Source organism: Leucoraja erinacea, chromosome 14 (genome assembly GCF_028641065.1).
Source record: "Leucoraja erinacea ecotype New England chromosome 14, Leri_hhj_1, whole genome shotgun sequence".
Classification (NCBI taxonomy): domain Eukaryota; kingdom Metazoa; phylum Chordata; class Chondrichthyes; order Rajiformes; family Rajidae; genus Leucoraja; species Leucoraja erinaceus.
In genome coordinates, this window is record NC_073390.1 from 10,430,246 (window position 1) to 10,452,816 (window position 22,571).

Below are 22,571 nucleotides of genomic sequence, written 5' to 3' on the forward strand. Positions count from 1 at the left end.
CAAATTATGCATTTACCAATTTTGAATTTATTTTGTATTGTGTACATGTGGATGAAGAGAATAGATTTTACCCTTATCAAAAACTAAATGTCAACACTGTGCTCAAAATTGTTGAAAATAAAGAAATAAACATGTTCCGTCCTTTATTATTGACAACTTTAAGTACAAAGCAACATCTGGATTGTTAGCTAATTTGGAAGTGCACCGTTGCAGGGGAATGGGAAAATTATCAGTGAAATGCCTTGAGTGAGGTTGATAACAGAAGCCGGGGCAATTGTCAGAACGTCAACATTCTCTGCTTTTCTACCAGGAATTGTAACTTTTGGTGAAAAGAAAACATCACAGGTCGATTTTCAATAATCATGACAGAAATGAGTGTTTGACTTCAGATTTTACCACTCTAAGGGCCGGTTACAAAATGTTTTAATTAACGTTTCCATTTACGTATCAACAAACCCAGACCTGAAATATCTACGACATCTTAACCCAGAGTCAAAATTCTATGACCACTTCGTAACCCAGACCCGAAATCCCAGCGGTATGAACATTGACTTCTCTAACTTCAAATAGCCCTTGCTTTCCTCCCCTCTCCACCCCCCCCCCTCCCAGTTCTCCCACCAGTCTTACTGTCTCAGACTACATTGCATCTCTGTCCCGCCCACTCCCCTGATATCAATCTGAAGAAGGGTCTCGACCCGAAATGTCACCCATTCCTTCTCTCCAGAGATGCTGCCTGTCCCGCTGAGTTACTCCAGCATTTTATGTCTACCTTCAAGTATTTAACTATCTGAATATACTGGGAAGCAAAGTGTTTATCAGCTGCACGTTATTGAGAATAATGATCGGAAGCTTCCCACAGTAACACGAGTATTACAAGTCATCAATAAATGGTCAGGAATTTAATCTACACAAGGGGCAGATATGTTGCATAGAGATTAATCCAATTTTAACTTCAATTTCATAATTTTGAAAGATTTACCTACTTTGAGAAATAAACCACAATTTTGTAAATCTGACTTGCTTCAAATATTTCCCATTACTTGCCTAATATTCATTTCAAAATTCGCTTCATTTTATGGAGACATAACTTGCCTCGCTGAGTTCCTCCAACAGTTTCCTCCCTTCAGCCTTGACTGGAAAAACGATCTTAAAATACACCCCACTTTTCTCTTAAAGTTTATGCTTAAAATATTGTTACTTCTGAGGGCAAAGGGGCATTCCACATTATATTTTGTGAAACATTTCACCAGCATAGTTGTAATTACAGTAGATAATCTGAGATGATCAGTATGATCATTGAGAAATTGTTGAATCTGTTGAGTATGGTATCTGGCTGACAGGGACTATATTTCAGGCATTCCCTTCAAACTCACCAGGGCCCGGTTTCCTTTGCTCCCTTTAAACTTACTTGGTTCTTTTCCCCACATATCCTTGAAACTCACTGGAGCCCCTCTTCCTGCGCTCCTTGTCAACTGACCAGTTTTGCCTGAAAACGTATACTATTGTGTAATAAGTGAAAAAAAAGGGATTAAAGCATTTTGATGTATTAAATGGAAATAACACTCACCAGAAAATCTGCTCGTCTGGCATCAACATTCTGAACTTTTCTGCAGTTGTACAGAGTTCTAGTGAGACCACACCTGGAGTATTGTGTGCAGTTTTGATCCCCTAATTTGAGGAAGGACATTCTTGCTATTGAGGGAGTGCAGCGTAGGTTTACAAAGTTAATTCCCGGGATGGTGGGACTGTCCTATGCTGAGAGAATGGAGCAGCTGGGCTTGAATACTCTGGAGTGTAGAAGGATGAGAGGGAATCTTATTGAAACATATAAGATTATTAAGGGTTTGGACACGCTAGAGGCAGGAAACATGTTCTCGATGTTGGGGGAGTCCAGAACCAGGGGCCACTGTTTAAGAATAAGGGGTAAGCCATTTAGAATGGAGGCGAGGAAACACTTTTTCTGACAAAGAGTTGTGAGTCTGTGTCTGTATAATTCTCTGCCTCAGTGGAGGCCGGTTCTCTGGATACTTTCAAGAGAGCTAGATAGGGCTCTAGATAGCGGAGCCAGGGGATATGGGGAGAAAGCAGGAACGGGGTACCGATAGGGGATGATCAGCCATGATCACAATGATGGTTCAAAGGGCCGAATGGTCTACTCCTGCACCTATTGTCTATTGTCTATTTTCTGATTCATGGAGTTTTCCTAGAATTGTTCAGTATAAATGGGTAGTTAAACCATGACAACCGACAAAATCGATTCAAGTGAGCAAGTTGCTGAAAACATTTCAGCATTGGCTCGGCAAAATTGCTGCATATCACTTTGGATGTTTTAAAACTTCAAACATCATTTATGCTATACATTAATGCCTCGGTAGGTTATTAATGGATAGTCATTAAGCTGTACAATAGATACATATTTTAGTAGTTTCTACAGACAGCAGGATCACTGCTGGAGGCAATTACAGATGGTGCATCTCAGCTCCTAGATTATTAGGGAATGCAGTGGTGGTGCAGTGGCAGTGCAGAGCTCTGGACTAACAAGTTCAAATCCCACTTTGACACCTGTGGAATGTATATTCAAATAAGTAAACTAATGACAGGTAGTTTTCAAAAAGATGACCACTATTAGCCATCCTCACCAGGTCTGGCCTACATGTGACACCAGACCCATAGTAATGTAGATACATTGTTCACCAGAGTGGACTGGCATGCCACTCTATTCAGGGAAAGTAGAGGTTACATATAAATAGTGGCTTTGCCAACAATACTTCCATCACAACAAGTGAATAAAGAAACAAAAAAAGTGAATATTCAGCTAATTTGGCTCACTCCACATGATATCCCAGCCATTCCTTCTACTGCTTGCTCCCATCAGACAGTAGGTCCAGAGGCTTGAAAGCAGGAATCAGACTCAGGAACAGCTTCTTCCCCATTATCAGGTTTCTGAACAGTCCTTTCATAAGCTCGGCTACTGTCCAATTTACCACTACCCCATTGCGGACATTAGATTTTATGTATGGAACTGGCGTGCTATAATGTTGGGCACTATATACTGTACTTTGTATCACTCCCTTTCCTCTAACTATACAACTATACAGCACAGTAACCAGCCCTCGTGCCCCACCCATCCATGCCAAACAAGGTGCCTAACAGTGCTAGCCCTAATTGCATGCGCCCAGTCCTTGCCTCTTCACTTTCCCTATTTATATAGCTGTGCAAGTGCATTTTAAATGCCATAATCGGACCAGCCCTACTATTTTCTCTGATATCTTGTTCCATATACGCACCACTTACTGCAGAAAACGATAACCTTCAGGTCCCTTTTATATCTTTCTCCTCTTACCTTAAACATATGGCCTCTGGTTTTAGGTTCTTCTTAGCTCAGGGAAAATACTATGGCTATTCACCTTCCTACAGCCCTCATGGCCTTTATAAATCTCTCAACCTCCTACTCTCCAGGGAAAAAAGTCGCAACCTATCCAGCCTGTTCAATCAACTCAAACCTTCCACAGTCAGTAACATCCTTGTAAATATCTCTTGCATCCTTCCCATAGCAGATGACTGGAACTGCACACAGGAACCCAAATGTGACTCATTCACGTATTGTACAGCTGTAAAATCACAACTCCTGTACTCAATACACTGACCAACAGAGTCAAATGTGCCAAATGCCTGTCTACCCATTTCAGCTTTGTTTGGAAAAACTGTATCCTTTGATCTATTGTGTCACGGCATTCATGGAACTCTGTACCTGTTTCTCTTTTCTACTACACCCCCAGGCCCTATCATTTACTGCACAAGTCCTGTTCGGTAGGAAAGATAGTACCATTGAAGAGACATTTGGACAGGCACATAGATATGCAGAGAATGGAGGGATATGGATTATAGGTGGGCAATTAGGAGTTGGGTGTTAGCATCATGGTTGGCACAGACGTTGCAGGGCCTGTACCTGTGCTCCGGTATTCCTCGCACATCCTAAAGATGATTTCGTTCAAACCTAGGTTTGAATTACAATAAACAGCATTCCATTCCATGTATGGGCGTGCGGGTGAATTGGCCGCTGTAAATTGCCCCCCCGTGTGCGGAAGAGGGATAAACACAGAACTAATGTGAACGTGAACCCAGTGGGCTGAAGGGCCTGTTTCAATACTGTATCTATCAATCAATGTCTGAAGGGAATGGTCCACTACCTCTACAGATGCTGCTGACCAGGTGAGTTCCTCTAGCACTTTCCTTGGTGTCCATTTGCTAGAACAACTTGGGTTGAGACCTTGTCACAGTCTTGGTGCAAAGACCCAGGTTTCAGAAGTAAAGGGACACTGATCGACTTTGACATCGAGGTAGTATTCAAGAGTGACAAAAAAAAAAACACAGTTCAATGGGCACGAACAGGAAAATACTCCAATGTTTTGTGTGTGCGGTATCTCACAAAGGAAGATAGTTGTGGTATTTTAAGGTTAGTCATGCCAGCCATGGGACATTATTTCAATGGCCTTCCTTCAAATATTAGATCAGAGGAAAGATGTATTGACAACTTTTCGGCAAATAAAGTAATCCATGTTAGCATGCAGCAGAATGTAGATAATCAGGCAATTTACCTCATTGCTATAAACGGGCGTGACAATTATTACCTGCAATAATAGAGTCTACCCTTGATGTTCAATAGCATCACCACTACTGATCCCTAGTGTCAACATTAGCTAGAAGCTCAATTCGGCCTGTCATTTAAGCACTCGAGCTGCAAGTCAGAGGCCAGATATTTTGCACTCACCACCTGATAGTCAAAGCTTTTCTACGTGGCACAAATAAAGAGTGCCACAAATACACTCCAGCTGCCTAAGTAGCCTGGCACCATGCAGCAAAATGCAGCCCATCTGACTGCCAGGCCATGCATTCTGCTACCACCTGATGTCGCAGGACTTCAGTGTGTACCATCTATAAAATGCATCCTAGTTACTTACCCCAACAGCAACCCCAAACCCACGTTTTCGTGTAAACCATAAACAACCAGAGCTTTGGGCAGATGGGAGCACTGGCATCTGCACAAACCTCACCAAGATTCCCAGCATCCAGACTGGAAAACACTTCAACGTTCCCTGATCACCTATGGGCCCAAATCCTGGAATCCCTTCCCAATGCCACAGTGGCAGCACCCGGTTAAGGACTGCAGCCCATCACCACCAACTCAGTGGTAATTAGGGAAATAAATGTGACCTTGCCATCTATATCCAGAGCCTGAAAATAAGGCAGTTAAAAGCACCAATTCCCATCCAAACTGCCAAGTTTCTAAATTGAGTTGTATTGCATTTATACAGCTCATATGCATTCTAAATCAGTCTTTTTTACTCTGTTCCTGCATTGCTCCCATATTCTTAATTATACCATGCTGATCTCTATTGTTCCCATTTTGGAAGTGCAATGATATGCACAAAAAGAGATAAATTATACTAACTGATTTTTTAAAACAAACTGAACAGAAGTGAAAGGTGAACAGAATATGAAGAACATTTGGAAATTACCCCTCCTCACCACCCACCCAGAGTTTTATTTCATCTTCGTCATTTTTCTCAAAGAACAGGTATAAAGTAGCTACTGGTTCAAGGTTGCATGCATTACTCAAGGGGCTGTCCCACTGCGGCGACTTAATTGGCGAGTTTAGAAGGGTTTAGGAGAGTTTGAAAAAATGTCATGTTGAAGACCTCCTTCGACCTCCTTTGAGTATGTTGAAGACTAGCTTCGACTAGCTTTGGGAAAATTGGACACCGAATAGTGCAGAGTGAAGACGACCTCCTTCGATCTCCTATGACCTCCCTTCGACTATGTTGACTACCTTCGATTACCTTCGACTACCCTCAATTACCTATGAATAACATGCCGACCTTCTACGACCTACTTCGACTAAACCTACGAGTAAAAAAAGTATCCATTTTTTCCATGGCGACCTTTTTTTACCCACGGGCATTTTTCAACATGTTGAAAAATACTCCGCGACCTAGCTGAGGCCTCGAGAACGTGGGGACTACACTCGAGCATGAAGGAGTGTTACAAAGACCTCATAGGACCTAGTGTTGACCATGCTGCGAGTATGAGTCGAGGGTAAACTCACCAGAACTGGCGGATTAGATCGCTGCAGTGGGACAGCCCCTACAGGCATTTTTTTTTTCGTGTTAACTCTTTATTTACATTATAAGAAGGGGTGAGAGGGAAGCCAAACAAGATCCACAATCCCATATTACCTCCCACAAATCTACCCCAACGTCATGTTTGGGCACTTTTCAGCAAGGGACAGTGGGTAGCAGATAAGCAAGCAAAACCCTGTGTCCAAGCTGACCTCTTGATCAGTGCTATTCAACTACACAAAATCTGCCGTGTTTTCACCAGTTAGTTGGCAGCATTGAATGATCGTATTGGCTGTCCATGTTTTAGAGTTTTCTTTCAAAAGCACTTTCAGATACCAAATAAAATTTTCATTTATCAGCATTTACAGCAAGGTTGAATTGCTTGTTAAATTCTTGCAGACTACAGCAGGTAATGAACTACTAACTGATAACCAAGTCAGTTCATTTCTCATTAGGCTAGCAAATAGATTGAACTTCCAAGATGATAAAGAGATTTGTAGAAAAATGTGCCCTGTAAATCTGATTTCAGGGTGACAAAGGCATGATGGAAGTACCTAACTCTCAAACAAAACATTAATTTTAATTCATCAACTATGACCTCATTCCACTACCTCCAGTACTTAGTACAATTAATTATGCTTGCAATTAAAGTTCTAATAATCTAAAATAACCCGATATTTTAAAACATGCATATACCCAGTACTGTACAGACTCCTCTAACACAGTGACCAGACCATGAACCCCTATCAGAAAGCCAAGAAAATTGTTAAAAATAATATTATCCCATCAAGCAAGCAACAATTAAATAGGCATATTTATCATCTTTAAATCAGATTGAAAGATTGAAAAAAAACTTGTGGTTGAGAGAAGTTTGCTTGTTCTGACACAGCTTGTGTAACCCCAAAGTGATTTTCAGACACAACAATAGGTCTTTCATTGAAGTTTATAGCTGTGGGGATTCCAATGATCCTCATAGACAGAACTTTGCTGTTTAGCTTCAGTTTCTCATATATTTAAGGATATTTGTACCTTTCCAATTGAATGAATCAGGATTTTGTTTCATTAATTAGTTTCATGAAATGTACAAAAACACAAGGTATCATAGACAGTAAACTGAGACAGAGGATGAGGATTCAGGTGTAATCTCTTAATGTCTTTAGTAAACTCTATAGCTAACAGACAATCACAGCAGCAAGCTCATCGCCAATCCATAACACAATGGGGGAAAATAATGAACTGTAAAACAAGAGAGCTTACTTTGTTGCAGCGAATTGAACAAAGGTAAATAACTTTTTTATGATTTCTATTTCTATGAAGTCACACGTAGTTTAAGGATTAACAAACATATAACAAATTATATGTTATTATTATTATTATTAAAATAATTTATTTCCTCCAGCTCACAGTATGCAGATCACACGGATTTCATAATACATTAAAAAAAATGTCCTCCAGCGTTTTCCTATGTCAACATTTAAAACTTGATCATGCACTGAGCCAAGCATTGATATTTTGGTTACTTTGGAATACAAATCGGCAAGTTTATGTACAGAGGCATGCAAATGGCAGAGGACAGTTGAAAACAATTGTAAGAAACTTCAGGTGTCGTTTATATAGTTTTATGCAAGGGAATTATTTTACCTATATTCAATTAGTTAACAAATTGAAGAAATGCCTGCTTTATCTATAAAGTTGACATAGGAAATGCAGCCAGGGGTGGTGAACCTGACTTTGCACGGCCATGATTTAAAAAAGTAAAAACAAAGATGTGAAAACCAATACCATGAAAACCAATAACTGTGAACCTCCCCCATGCCAGCAGAACCTTACAAACCACTACAGAAAGCAATACAACACCCAGCTTAGAAAATAGATGGAGGCTAATGTGAATGGAGAGGATTTTCCGGCACTTACTCAGGCCTTTTGTTCCCATAACGTCGTCACCTAACCCGGGGATCTCCTGTAGAGTAGTCCCCAGACAGCAAGCAATAAAGAAAAAAGAACAATCACAGAAGAAAAAAAAATCTGTCAGTGACACATCACAAGACCACTACCATGACAGACTGTTTACGCGAACATAACTGGTTTAGAGGCTCCCCAACCCAGAAGTTAACCGTAAAATCTTGGCATACAGTTATATTAACACAAGTGGAAACAGCCAATTTCACACAGATGCACAATTTCTTTAATGAAAGGTGGGGAGGATACCAGCTGTATTCAGCAAAAACACATTGCCATGGTAACATAGCAAAGGTCCCTACTTGGAGATTGACCTTCTCTACAGGTGTGTCCGTTTGCAGCTACTTACGTTCAAGATCACTGGTTTCCTGCTCACTCTGCTCCTTGCTCTTGTAGAAGGGGAATTTTCGGGAAAAGATGTTCTTTTTACGCTTGTCATTGAATGACTGCTGAGGAAGAGAAGGAGTGGCAAAAAAGGGGTGTCTGATGTCCACGTGATTAATGCCCGACCCCAGAAACGCATGGAAACTGACTTGGGGCACAATCCCTTGCAATATTTTAAAATATTGTTATACTATTAGATAGATCCAAAAAAAATGACCTGTCGTCGTTTGTATTTTATTCCTGGAACAAATTTCCTACAGAACGAGAAATACTGTAATGAGCTATCCTGAGAATATTCTGGGACATTTAGCAATTTTTATTTTTAAAAAAAGGATGACAGCTGCAATCTTTGCTGGCCTTAAATCACTTCAACAAGATAAACGGAATCACGTTTTGCAACTGAGATGATCTAACTAAAAGTAACTGGTCAAGGAAGGCTAATTTTCTTGCTAGAATTATTTTAAAAATCTTCTTGGACCAAGACAAACAATTTAACGCAAATGGATAGATCTTGATATTGAAGGTTGTGAAACAAGGATTTAGGGCAAGATGTGGTTGTCTTACGAACTTTTGAAGTCTTGATTAATAAACCTTAATATCATTGTCAAATTTCAGCAAGAGTTTCATTATGAAAATTCACAGCCAATCTAGTAATGTCAAAGTCAAGGTGCACCAATCTAATAAAAATCCAATTTCTCAAGAATTTTTAGGCAGATTTATTCCATATGGCAAAATGTCAAACATTGAACAAATAAAAATATTAAAAACAAATTTCATTCCCAGATTTATCATGCATCATTTGAAGAAATATTAGAAGAACTACAGGTAAATAGACACTAATTTAAGTGTCTGAAGGAGCCAGCTGGTATCAGGAAGCAGGATGCAAACAAAAAAAACCGTGAGAACAACTGTGTGGAATAACAAGAGAGACAGCTCTCGATACAGGAAACTAAGACAAGAAATTACTGTAAATATGGATGGGAACTTTATGTGGAGAATGTCTTCTCTAAAAAACTTTGCATTAGTGGTTATGTGAAAAAAGTCAAGAACCAAATTAATTGGATTCAGTTACAATAATCGTGTTGGTGATTTTCCACCAGTTGTATCTTAGCTGTATAACAAGAAACGCTACATTTGACCCTCATCGGCTAAGATTTGTATTTGTATATTAAAATATTTTTTTCATTTGGACAGGATTCATGAAAATGGCACCCAGTGAAATAGAATGGTAAAATTAAACTCCAAAATTATCAAACCAAAATCGCAAGAGAAAACTAATCAGATTAGCTGTAAAATTGTATTAGATTTCTCACCAATGAGTACACCTAAAACAAGAGAAATTGGATTCTGAACTCTATAGGCAAGTTTTTTATTTTAGATAAGAGTGCATGCATAGCGTGGTACAGCTTGGCATCTGACAAAGCCATGACAGAATTTGAATATGATTTGGTAAAACAGCTCCAAGTGAAGCAATCTTTATCAATGGCAAGCGTATTGTTCCTTATGGCAATCCTCTTGCAATACAACACATGCATGTTTCTGTGCACATTAGTACACAATTGTTCCAACCATAAATAGACGAGTAAAGAGCAACAAAACATAGTTTCTAAGGTTAGCATAGAAAACAGTCATAACAAACTTTTTTTAATTTCATAGCAAGTGGAAGCATGCAGTTAATCTTTTATTCATTCCTGGATATTTATAATTAAGCAGTTCAAAGTAGCACACGTTGATAATAAAAAACTACCAAGTCAATGTTTATGAATCAAAACCATAATTTTAGTAATTTGTTACTTTTTGATGTTGATTCAGGACTAAACTTTATTTCAAGTAGCAACATCCACAACTACCCCTCACGACTTTCCACTCTCTCAAAGTCTCTCCATTTCCCTATTCAAAAAGTACCACTGAAAGAAATAGCAATGCTGCCATGATATATTAGGAGAGCTATTGTTGAACCTCTGTTGGTCAGCATATAAATAAACCCATGACTCCTAATGCTTGCATTCATTCTGCTCAAGCAGAAAACAAAAGTCCATGGATTTTTCTACATGTTCTCACTATGACGGCAAATAAAACTAAATGTGATAATGGAATTTCAAATCTGAGGCATGAAGCATATTTGGAACTGAAGTGTGGCAAAGTTATGTGTTTTAAGATATTCCTGATAGGTGTTCTTTTCCATCTGCAGGTGTTTCTACAAATAGTAGAAAAAATGCATCAAATGTTAGAAGATAACTTATTGCCAATGTGCAATCACAATCCAGACGTTTCACTCTGTGAATGTTGGCCCCCAAAAAATGCACTTGCAGCTATAACTATCAGTGGTACAAAATATATGTTTCTATTTTAAAGAGAACTTCCATCTCGCAGCCCATAAAATCCCCATTTCAAATCATACGCACAACCATAATTTCCTTTTAAAAATGCGAATGTATGTCAGTTTTGGAAGATATAATTTAGATTTACTATTTAAATTCTGCAAGCAAGCAGTGCGCTCAGAACATTAGATAAAAACATCAGATACCATTCATTAATGCCCAACTATGATGGCATCTTTGCTGATGCCCATTAAAAGAATAGCTATCTTATAGATTTATTCTCTCAGTTAATTCTTGGAGCAAGACACATTTAGTGCGTGAAGGGTGAAATATATAAATAATTTCAAATTGTCATGTGCTGTCTTGTCTATGTGCCTATAATCTTGCTAGAAGCAAGCAATGTATTTGTACCTCACCGTACTCGTGCATATGACAATAAACTCGATTTGACTTGAAATGTAAATATAAAACGTTTTTTGCATGTAAAGGATGGTGAAGTGATTGCTGTGGTATCAGAACAACAAGGGAAGAGGGAGAGAAACAGTTGAAAGCTGTAACAAATATGGTTCAGCAGGAAATAAATGTTGCCTCTGTGATGGGGACTGAGAGCAATGATGGGATAGCTGAAGACAACCCTTGCTGTCATCATGTTTGCTGACAGAACTGGGTGTGAAGACAGTGTTTTGCACAACTGCTAAATGTGCTTGTGGCTAATGGACATGGCTGGAGGTAGCATTATTGGAACAAAGTCCCACAGCCGTTTTGGAAAGAGTTTCTTGGCTTGACAATAATAATGGTCTCAAACAGTGCACATTTTACCTAACACCAGTTCCTCTTTATTTACATGACCTAGGATTGTATTATGAATCATGTACAGTAATTATTTATGTGCTATTCAATTGGTTAACCCTCTATACTATTTTTGCCCTTCAATCCGACACAACCTGATTGCGTCAGTCTTCCTTCAGTGGAATTATCACTGAGCAGTCGGCAGTGAAAGTCTTCACACAGAATACCTTTCCATTTAAATAAATATCCCACAGAAGGTTATATTAGCCTTGAATAATTGAGCACCAGGTTTTTGGAATGAATGGTTTTGAATTTGATTGGGATAATCAGATGTAATTTGGAGGCCCATTTACATTCTTGAGTGGCATCCTTGATTCAATGGGAAAACGCTAAGCAGTTTTGCAACCAAAAAAAATCCCATACATTTGTTGAATGGTTTCTGATGTTTCTCCACATTTACAATTTGTGAAAGCTGCTGAAAGGCTGTTTGATTGCAGTATATGGAGAGTAACTTGCTGCCCCCAGCAGTGGGGTGATCAGTAGCTCAGCCATTATCCTCAATGTTTTTTCAATCACAAGATCATGGTACCACGACGATTACAGGACCTTGGTCCGATTCAACACTAATTCCTTTTGCAGCTGAGTAATTAGATACTTTTCTACTGAATCCATGAAAGACCCAGTTATAGGATCAGAGAAGCAACTCCACACTTAAAGTGCGAGGCAATTACACAGAATGCGCTCAGGATTTATGCTGGGGCTCAACATTATGTCCAGTTACATAGTGTCTTTAATCAAAAATACACTAAGCTATTCAACTTTTTAATTTAATAACTTCATCACTTATGTCACAAAATAATTGCATGACTGTGTGACGGTCAGAATTTAATTCCTCTAAGTCTTCAATTGTGATACGCATGGTTTTAAATAAAATGGATTTACTTATCAAATTTTAAGAAATAATAAAAATTAATTATGTGATTTTCAGAGCCTGACCTTCCCAGTTCAGTCTACAAAGTGAAACAGTTCTATGCCCTTGAGATATTTTTAGAATGTCTTTCACACATTAAGTGTTTACAATAAAGACATTCATGTCCTTGTAATGATGTACATTATGGACACAAAGAAATGCAAATTGTAAACCCCCTCTGCCCCACATATACTTACCCCTTTATCTCTTGATTTTGAATTGAATTTCACAGTCTTTAACCTGGCCCGTTCTTTCTTTTCAACCCTTTCCGAGACAGCAAAATAAAGAAAGCAAAATAATTAGAATTAAACTAAAGCGATTGAACTGCAAATCTGCTAATACATTTTAAATTGAAGCCCTAGTTTTCACTAATGAACATATTCAAGCCAATGAAGACAGCAGCATTTCACCATCAACACTGTCAAGGGAAGCACAAAAAAATTAACCTACTTACCGACGAACATCCTTAGGACTGTGTTACCTAAAGCCAACATGTACAAACTAGCACAGGCACTAAAATTTGATTCATTTATTACTTTGTTTAAATATGAGAAACATGGTGCTATATAAAAATGGAAGATAACTTTGGGATTGCATGAGATGTTATGATTAGCTCAGTTCCTGACATTTACATCCAATTCTATACCAAAACCTTGCCTCTGTGAGGAGGTATCGTTGGGCAATGTAAAATCTGGCTCACAGGGTGGCATTCACAGTAGGGCTCTCTGTCTTGATCCACAACAGTAAATGGCAGAGGTTGCACGTTTGTCTATGTTCCTTTGTTCTGACCAGGATAGTTTCCATCTTTGGGAAACCCGGTCAGAAATTAAATAGAAGCAAAATGTTACAAATTTACTGTACAAATGGAAGCTATTTGACCCATCATATCATAATGGATTGAAAGCTAATCTCACCCTCCAGCTTTTGGTCTATAATGTGGTAGGGTATGGCTCTTTATACAGGTACCTTACAAAGCCTGACAAATGTTTCTGTTTCCACCACCCTTTCAGCCAATGAACTCTCGATCCCAATCATTTGAATAAAGAAAACCTTTTCTTCCAGTCCTCTCCAATTCTTTCACTAATGCGTTTAAATCTATATCTCCCAGTTAGTCACTCCTTATCACCTACAATTTTAATTTGTCTCAAAAATCTTTCTTCAGTCTCCTCTACTCCGAAGGAAACAATCACAGCTATACCATGCTCTCTTTGTAAATATAATTCTCCATCCTGTCAACGTTCTTGTAAATCTCCTCTTCCTTCATGCCAGTACAGTCACATTTTCAAGTAGTGATGCAATCAGAATGTGCATAGCCAACTAGTTATGAGTTGATGTTCTGACATGATGTTCCTGCTCCTGCATTCTAGATCCAAAAGGATGAACAGATACCCTCGTTTGAAAGCAATGTTGCAATTTACTTGGTTCTACTTCAAAAATACATATTGGATGGTTACCAGAAAACAATTTCCTGGTACCTTGTAGCTAGTCCATTATAGATGCAACTTATATTACCAGTAAATGGATTGATTTTAATACACAAAATAGCAGAGGAGGGTCATTTGACTTCATTCACCTATGCTGCAGTTCAATTAAGATGATGGCATTTTACTTCAATATTTCATTTTTGTCCATGAACAGAAAGTGAATACCTTGTCCTTTGTCTCATGTGAAAAACTTAAAATTGTAATGGTGAGATAGTTGAACTCTAGATTCCATTAGTACAAAATGTTCTTACGTTGCAACCATATCTTATCATTCCCTTTGCTTATTAAGTGATCCAACAATGTCCATCAGTTTGAACCTAGGCATTAGAATTTTTTCCCCACGAAAACAACCTATCTAGTTGAGCATAATTAATTACATTTACATTGTACAAGATCAGTTCTGGATTAGATGTCAGTGGTTCTTCTCCCAGAGAATAGAACAAGAATGCTGGTTCATGTGGCTGAAGGTACTTGACTGAATTCCATGTAAAGTTTCTGGAAAGGTTTCTGGCTGAACATGATTTGTGCAGTAGAATGAGAGTAATCTCCTGGACCAGTTCAGCCCGATGGAAAAGAAAGGAACACACCAAATGCCCAAATTGTGTTTTTTTTTTTGTCAGTTTGAGGAAATCATATGAATCTTGATTGAGTGGAATGTACTTTTTGTGAAATGCAAACCACCATTTTTGAAAGTGGATGTGGCAACGTTTTTTTTCTATCTATCGATGTTTGCTATTTAATAATTTAATACGTAATATATGTTTTGTCATTCAATAATTCTTTCATGGAATAAATATTTAGATGCCCGTATAAATACAAAATGTCATATTTAAAAATCTAATACTTAGTAATTTGAAGATTTCCATGAATATTTAGTACCTATTTCACATTGCTTTGCTGCACACTAAAACCTTCAGCATTTGGATTTCCAGCTTCCTCAATACCTCAAACCACAATTTGAAATTCAGAAATTACTCAGCAACCATAATCATAAATGCAGAAATTACTGAGTAATCATAATCATTTTAACAACAAAATATTCCCTCGGCATTAAATGTTGCATCTTATACAATGAACGCCTAATGTGAAACCTAATCCAGTGTAAAAGGAAATCTTAATCCATAGGATGACACCGGATTCTGTTACTTTCACTTAAAAAACATTTTAACACACAGCACACACGTATTGCTGGCAGTTTATTGGAGAGACGCGATGGATGGAATTCAGGGGCCATTCCATGAATCACTGGCTATCAATCAATGGTATTTCAGGAATTTTCTCGGGCATGTGAAGTTCGATATGCGAACATGAAGTTGCAACAATTTCAAACCACTTAACAAGAAATATGCTTGAGTGAGCTACACTGAATGGGAGTTCTCCATCATTGACTTCAATGTACAAGAAATGTGAAAGATTCAGTTTAAGTATTACTATCTTAAGGCATTTTAAAATTGTGCTAATTGCTTATGATATGAAAGGCTTCTTTTTCAGTCTGGAATGTTAAATTTCAGAAATATTTATTAGAACTTTGAAAGCAACTAAATCAGGATAAAACATTGCCACTTTGGTTCTATCAGCAGTGTGGAAATTGGCAATTGTTCCACTTCACCAATCCAAACACACAACGGGATACGTGTCTTAGAACTGATTGCAGAACAAGACGTCATCGTGTGGAATTATGCTGCCTCTTTGTATTCAAGTTCCTCTCACAGGCACGGGACAATGGAAGTGTAATTGCTCATGAGTGATTGCAGCGAGGATGTCAAAGTTGCAAATTCAAGGTCTTCATTTGTCCTTAAGTAAACTTAAAGTTCCATTAATAATTTTAAACATTAACAGCACTGCTAACTCAGGATTCACAAGTATACAGGATCAGGTAAGGGTAGCTGATTTGCGTACCTCTACATCATTAAAGAATGATCCCGGGGATGATAGGGTTAATGTAGGACGAGTGTTTGAAGGCACTGGGCCTATACTCGCTGATATTTAGAAGGATGAGGGGGTCCTCATTTAAACAAACAGTGAACGACCTGGATCGAGTGGATGTTGAGAGAATGTTTTCACTAGTTGGAGAGTCTAGGATCAGAGGGCACAGTCTCAGATTAAAAGGACATACCTTTATAAAGGAAATTAGGATAAATGTATATTGTCAGAGGGTGGTGACTGTGGAATTTATTGCCACTGATGGGAGTGGAGGCCAAGTCATTGGGTATTTTTAAAGCAGAGATTGACAGGTCTTTGATTAGTAAGGGTGTCAAAGACAATGCGGTTGAGAGGAAAAGATAAATCATCAATGATTGAACGATGGAGTAAACTCAATGGGTCGAATGGCCTAATTCTGCTCCTATGACCAATGAACTAATTGGGAAGCCTGATGAAATGTCATCCATTATTCAGTATTTTCAAAAGGTCACCATCACTGACACTGGCTTTTTCTTACAAATATATTTAATTCAGTTTATATTCCTCAGCTGCCATACTAAGAATCAAACTCACATCTCCAGACCAAAATGTAGAAATAAGGAACTGTAGTTGCTTGGGTTGTAAAAAAGACACAATGTGAGCTCACAACTCAATGGTATGAACATCACATTCTCCAAATGTAGCTAATGACTAAAACTCCCTTCCCCTTCTTCCCTCAACCCCCCCACCCCCACCCATTATTTCCCAATTTCCCATGCTGCACCTGGGCTCACACCTATTTTCCCCTTCCCTGTCCTTCCCATCGACATTCCTTTCTCTAGCTTCATAATTCTTCAATTCTTTTGTCTCACTTTCTGTCTTATCATCTCTGTCCTTTGTCTAATCAACCACCTATCAATCTGTCCCCCCTCCCCACATGATTCACCAATTATATGCCAAGTTTTGTCTTACCCCTGCTCTCTTCCACCCCCCAACAGTCTGAAGTAGAGTTCTGACCCAAAATGTCACCTTTCCATGTTCTCCAGAGATGCTGCCTGACCCACCAAGTTGCTCCAGCACTTCATCTTCTCCAAACCAAAAGTCTGGCAGCTTAACTCCAATGTTACCCAACACACACAACCACCAAAGAATGCTGCCTCAGAGCATTTTTTTCATGAATTTCTATTTTTAAAGTTAATCCACAATCCAGACATGACCTTGATGGTCAAATGCTAACATTTTGTTTTGCAAGGACAGTGTTAAATAGCAAGTAACGACATTGAACTGGGTGAAAGATATCTTGTCTTTGCCGCTAATTAATGAAGACACGGGAACTCTGCAGCAGAGTACCTAAGTAGATAATTTCCATCCAAGGTTGATCAAAGGTTCATGCAATTAAGATAACTACTATCAGAAATAGATATGAAGTTTAAATAAATCCACGTTAACAACTCATTCTCGCTATATTTAGTACCAGATAGACTATCAGCAGAAACTTAGAAACAAGCAAGTCTTGCTAAATATTGATATCAAGAGCTATGCATCAACCTGAAATCAAGTTTTCCAGTGGATGTATCACCAGAAATGTCTAGCAAGAAAAGCCTTCAAAATACTTATATACACAGTGTTCTATTCATTTAAACTTTTTAAATGGAGGTGGTGAATACTATTTCACATCCATAATCGATCAAAGCCCGCTTACAGTTATTTAATGGATCACAACAAGGGACAAGTGAGATGCATCTGTGTACTTTTCCTTGCCCATCATACTCTATAGCTTTCAATGTGCACTGTGATATGCCTGTTCAATTACAAAAGTGCTATTGTTGGACAGTTATTTCCTTATACTGCTCCTGTATTTACTATCAATACTATTGGATGCCACACAGAGCTAGAAATTGTACTGTTCCTGAAAAGTTAAATGGATCCATGGAGTTTTAGATATGAGCCCCTTGGATTTGCATAGCATAGTATATGACGTGCATGTTGTGGAATGAGAGTAGAGGTTTGTAGGTGGAGACAGAATCAAGCTTAAGATGGGGGGGGGGGGGGGGGGGGGAAAGTATGGGTGATAATAATTGTTGGGGGAGATGTTTAGCAATCCTTTTTTTAAAGAAAACGATCATAAAATGAAATCATACATTTCTTGGCCTTAGACTCCATATCATTTCAATATTTCCTTTAAGCCAGACATTTAGTTAATGTTGTGGCGGCCCCTGGTGGCAAGCCACACGAGGTGCGAACCCTCGGCTCTGGAGGGGGGAATCGCGTGTCTTGGTGACGGGAGGTGCAGGTCACAGGGCTTCCCTGGGGGTTATTTAAGGTCGGGAACGCCCGTGCCTAGGGGAGTAGTAAGGAGCTGTATTGTTAGTTAACATTAAAGAGTTACTGGCTGGACAAACTTTGTCTCCCACCTCATTCTTGGCTGGACAGCCTTGAGTCCTGCCTCAATATGACCAAAATGTTTTTAAAAAGCTGCTTCAAAACCTATTTCTCACATATACCTTCAACTGCCAATTATTCTTCCAGTTAAGGTAGATAGCTCGGGATATTTCAGCCACAAATGCCTTAAATTACATGGTTTTACATAATCCTCAATGGTTACTCAATTTCGCTCGTGGTTCTGCATTGCCACTACAGTAGAAGGCACAGCTGGTTGATTGGTTGGCAGATTGTAGATAGGGCTGCTCACTAAAAGTTTAATGTAAAGGGGAGATGCCAAAAGAGTGTCAGCAGTATTGAGAAGCTTCACGGATGAGGCGTTCCACACCAGGACATCTGAAATGTCCTCACTATTCAGGGAACGGGGGTTCCCCTCCTCCACCATAAATGAGGCTCGCACCAGGGTCTCTTCCATACCCCGCAACACTGCTCTCTCTCCCCATCCCCGCACTCGCAACAAGGGCCGAGTCCCCCTAGTCCTCACCTTTCACCCCACCAGCCATCACATACAAAAAATAATCCTCCGTCAGTTTCGCCACCTCCAACGTGACCCCACTACTGGCCACATCTTCCCATCTCCCCCCATATCTGCCTTCCGCAAAGACCGCTCCCTCCATAACTCCCTTGTCAATTCTTCCCTTCCCTCTCGGTCCACCCCCTCCCCGGGCACTTTCCCTTGCGGCCGCAGCAGATGCAACACTTGTCCCTTTACCTCCCCCCTCAACTCCTTTCAGGGACCCAAGCAATCGTTCCAGGTGCGACAGAGGTTTACCTGCATCTCTTCCAACCTCATCTATTGCGTCCGCTGCTCTAGATGTCAGCAGATCTATATCGGTGAGACCAAGCGGAGGTTGGGCGATCGTTTCGCCGAACACCTCCGCTCGGTCCGCAATAACCTAGCTGACCTCCCGGTGGCTCAGCACTTCAACTCCCCCTCCCACTCCGTCTCCGACCTCTCTGTCCTGGGTCTCCTCCATGGCCACAGCGAGCAGCACCGGAAATTGGAGGAACAGCACCTCATATTCCGTTTGGGGAGTCTGCACCCCGGGGGAATGAACATCGACTTCGCCCAATTCTGTTAGTCCTTGCTGTCTCCTCCCCTTCCTCAGCTCCCCTGCTGTCTCCTCCCACCCTCCAGCCTTCCGGCTACTCCTCCTTTTCCCTTTCTTGTCCCCACCCACCCCCACCCCTGATCAGTCTGAAGAAGGGTTTCGGCCCGAAACGTTGCCTATTTCCTTCGCTCCATAGATGCTGCTGCACCCGCTGAGTTTCTCCAGCTTTTCTGTGTAACCTTGAGAAGCTTCATGCTTTGTGGAGGCTGATGCTAAAAACATGAAACACAAAGTGTTTGGGACACTTTATTTTATGCTGACTACTGAGGCATGCTGACGACAAGGCCATGAATATAGCCCTGGTACTGGGGATGAAATTAAAGTGACCAGAGCTTTTTGTACTTTCCACAACTAATTACACTTGTAATAAATAATTGATAAATGCTATCTTACTGACAAAGCCCAGGATACAACATTCTGTTATTCATCTGGAAATGTAAGAAAAAAAATCCTGCGCGTATAAAGACGTAAAATTTGAGGTCAAATCAAATGATACATTCAGATAAGCTGATCTTTGTTGGGACAGTGAGGGGAGTGGGTGGTGAAGCAGACATAGTCAGGTTGGAATACTGGCAATTTAAGGAGACTACAATTAAAGGGTTTAGTTCCAGAAATATGGATGGAGTGAAGCGATGGAAACCATTGAACAGGTTTTATTTAATAGGGAGCCATGCAATTTGGCAAATGCAGGAATAATAGATGGAGATAAAAACAAACCCTGATGTCAAATGTTCATTTCCCTCTACAGATGCTGCCTGACTTGCTGAGTTCTGCCAGCAGCTTGTTTTCTGCTCCAGATTCCAGCATCTGCAGTATTTAGTGCTTTATCAGACATGGTTACACAGATTAGTTAAGATTATTTTGGAGAAGGGAACATGCTGGGCCAGGCAGGACGTGATTATAATACTCTAGTCTAGCCATGTTAGTTTATGGAGAAATATTAGCCAGTACACAGAGAATGCACTACTTCCAATTATGCCGTGGCACCTTTTACATTCAAGTGATGAAGCATACATACTTCATCTTAGCATAATGCAGTGATCGTGCTGTGAAGCACTCCCACAAAACTGCACTGAAGCAATGTTGATGTTACATATATTTCACCCGAGGTGGATTTTGAACTCAAGGTCATCTGGTTCAGAGTGTTGCAAATGTGCTACAAAGAACATCCAACCTTAAAATAATCTTGTCTCGTACATTTCCTAACTAAAGCAGTGCTTTTGGGCAAAGTCTAAAATGTATAGGCACCAAAGGAACATTCTATTAATTCCTTAAAGATTTCAGCACAACTCCACATTTTCAATTCTAATAGTCTAATTATAATTAGTATCCGTTCAACTTTTTAGATCAGTTTGACTCTTAGAATCTGCATACTTACAAAGTTAAACCGGTGGTTATGAATGCTGAGTGTGCTGTTTCACATTCTATTCAACATCAGCGAGGAGAATGTTTGTCTTCACTGGATTTTGACACCGATTTATAATTGGTTTTGGGAAATTAGTTATTCTCAAAAGACATTATATATTCCATTTAGTCTGTCTGTTGCTAAGTTTGGACTGAAATGAACGAATCGCAGGCAGATGGCAAAAATTGATATAAAGTGAAGGCAAATGCATTATTTTACGTATTCTGCATTCTCATCAAAATTGTCCAGCTGACTACTGGGAATGAAAGCCAACGATTCAAATCAAGCCTCTTCAATATTGGGTACCCAGCAATGCAATTACAAAATTCACAAGATGATGGTGGGATGAAACGTTTGCAATTTTTGTTTCAAACTCCCATTGTGCTTGAATAATCACATTTTGAAGCTTTATTCTATAGCAAAAAAGAAGTTATATTTGACTATGACCTTGTTATAATTAAAATTGTGAAATTTAGGTCAACAAAGCTTGCTTGTTGTAATGAACACTTACATCAACAGTCATTTTCACTGTGACAGTTTTGCTTCCTATAATGCATAAACTGGAAGGGGGAGTAGTGAGACAAACAGCTGTTCCCCAAGCTGACCCCAATCATACATCTATTCTAGATCTCAAATTTGATTGAAGATCCTTGTTATATAATGTCCCTGCATGTCAGTGAACACACTGCAGAGAGGAGGGAAGCTGCCATTCAAACCCCTCCCTTTTTTAAATACTGTATTTCACTATATACTTGATTCATAAAAAAACACAAATGATGATATCCTATTCCTTAAAAACAGCACATTATCATTTATGAATTTAGTCTTAAAACAAATAGTTAATGTGATTTTAATATAAATTGTAATATATATGCAAAATCTAGAGGGTTCTTCCCAAAAGAGTTTTTACAGATTTTTTGAAACAATTAATTTACTTACAATGCTCACTACAATTTTTGATTACACTGCATTTCTCTCTGACCTGGATGCACTTCAACCTATGCAGTGCTCACTGGTCCCAGAAGGCCGCCAGTGAACTAACTGCCCATCGCCACCTGGGGCACAAGGAATTGCAGAGGCTGGAATCTTAAACAAAATGCAAAGTCAGCGGGTCAAGCAGCATCGTTGGAAGGAATGGGCAGGCGATGTTTCGGGTTGGGACCCTTATTCACACTGACTGGAGTAGGGGGAAAAAATGCAGGAACAGAACGTGGGGACAGTACAAAGCTTGGCAAGTGATAGGTGGATACAAGTGAAAGGATTAGATTGGTAGATGGGTGAAGTTATGGGACTGTCCCACTTAGGCGATTTTTCAGTCGCCTGAAAAACCGACGACTGGAACATTGTCAAGAGTGGAACGAACACACACACACACACACACACACACATCGCTTCCTTCACCAGCCCGTTATGCAGGCAGGTAAGCGGGGGGAGCGCTGTCTGAGTGAAATTCACACGGTGCAAATCCAAGATGATACAAACACACACCGCGATGAACAGGAAGGTTGGCGCTGTAATTAAAACGGCTAAAGCACAGTGTAGGTAAGTCCTTTAAAAGAGGGGGGGAGAAGTGGGAGAAGGAATGGAGACAATTTTTAAGAAGCCATAGATACACTGCTGTGAAGCTCAGCGGACATTTAACATTACCGGTTGGTTATCCTTGGTTCTGAAAACTACTGCTTAC

At 39.6% G+C, this 22,571-nt stretch overlaps 1 protein-coding gene across 21 annotated transcripts in view; it reads right to left on the reverse strand.

Annotated features, from left to right (window-relative positions):
- The window catches only part of LOC129703263 (disks large homolog 1-like), a 365,442-nt gene that overhangs the window by 18,396 nt on the left and 324,475 nt on the right, over window positions 1-22,571 (reverse strand). For 8 of the 21 annotated variants that reach the window (XM_055645584.1, XM_055645592.1, XM_055645596.1 and 5 more), the window contains 2 exons: window positions 12,740-12,806; window positions 8,034-8,079 (listed from right to left, as the gene is read on the reverse strand). In XM_055645584.1, coding sequence (XP_055501559.1) covers window positions 8,034-8,079; window positions 12,740-12,806 — 113 coding nt within the window. Of the gene's footprint in view, window positions 1-8,033; window positions 8,080-8,427; window positions 8,528-12,739; window positions 12,807-22,571 lie in introns of all 21 variants that reach the window. The other 13 variants (XM_055645581.1, XM_055645578.1, XM_055645586.1 and 10 more) reach the window with 2 other exon arrangements.